We start from the raw sequence: 1,115 nt of genomic DNA, 5'->3' as shown, positions 1-1,115 counted from the left end.
TATTATTATTATTATTATTTATGCAGCAGAAATAATTCATTTTGTTTGGACATCGGCTAACTTAAATGAAACTTCTGTAGCAGTGAATATTCTGAGTAAAAACACTGAATCACGATTAACAGCAGAAATCCACAGAAAAGGAGATGACGTAAGATTTTGTTAATACGTGTAAAGTTGATCTGAATCTCATTGTGATGAACTGAGAAGGTGAAAATAACGAACTTGTTGATATTCTCCTCGTCAGAGTGAGCGAATCTTCAGGAAAGAGTGTCTGCGAGTCTTTCTGCAGATGCAGCAGTAAAGTTTGTGAGTTCTGCTTTAAATAACGAGGCCTGTAATGAAGTCACATGCCTGAGACTCAGAGCGGAAGCAGCGGAGTTCTGCTGACTGCTAGAACTCTACACACGTCTGAAACCTGGAGGCTGGAATATGTGAAATAAATACAACTAAAACAAGTTCAACTTACCCGAGAAGTAAAACTACACAAGCTACGGCTTCACTAAGTGCACATTGTCTTGTTGCATTGACAGATTTGAAGTGTAAGCCACAAATGCATTAATTAACAGTCGTTCTTAAAGTGCAAAGTAACACAGAGGAACATCAGGAATCACTAACAATCTTGCAGAAGCACCTCTGAAACTCCACGGAGCTCTGACACTGGTGATGGATGTTGGTCTTGCAGTTTGTGCACCTCAGAGCAAATTTATTATTGACTAGAAGACAAAGAAAGAAAAAAGCCAGATTTATCGGTGAGACTGAAGCATGTGTGGCATCGTTTGACCTCTGAACTCACACAGGATCATCCGCGCGCACACGTCACAGAACTTGAGCTTCTTGCAGTAATGGTCTTTAAACTTGAGCGGCCTGTCGTTTACGGGTCGGAGCGGCTCTGGAGCTGGCTGTTCCTCCTCCTCCTCCTCTTCATCATGGATGAAATACACCTAAAGGAGAACAGGACAGAACACACACAAACTCACTCACACACACACTCGCTCACACAAACACACACACTCACTCACTCGCTCACACACACACTCACTCAAACACACACTCACTCACTCACTCACCCACTCACTCACTCACTCACTCACTCACACACCCACTCGCTCGCTCAC

The 1,115-nt window shown here is 43.0% G+C and overlaps 1 protein-coding gene across 1 annotated transcript in view; it reads right to left on the bottom strand.

The window, feature by feature from the left end:
• The window catches only part of LOC107556723 (SH3 and cysteine-rich domain-containing protein 3-like), a 2,975-nt gene that overhangs the window by 814 nt on the left and 1,046 nt on the right, over positions 1-1,115 (bottom strand). Inside the window, 3 exon segments of the mRNA XM_016239911.1 lie at positions 366-422; positions 616-713; positions 794-941. Coding sequence (XP_016095397.1) covers positions 366-422; positions 616-713; positions 794-941 — 303 coding nt within the window.

The sequence above is a fragment of the Sinocyclocheilus grahami genome, unplaced genomic scaffold (genome assembly GCF_001515645.1).
Source record: "Sinocyclocheilus grahami isolate Dianchi unplaced genomic scaffold, SAMN03320097.WGS_v1.1 scaffold577.1, whole genome shotgun sequence".
In the NCBI taxonomy this organism is placed as follows: domain Eukaryota; kingdom Metazoa; phylum Chordata; class Actinopteri; order Cypriniformes; family Cyprinidae; genus Sinocyclocheilus; species Sinocyclocheilus grahami.
The sequence above is the reverse complement of the archived record's forward strand: the minus strand, read 5'-3'. Positions and strand labels throughout refer to the sequence as shown.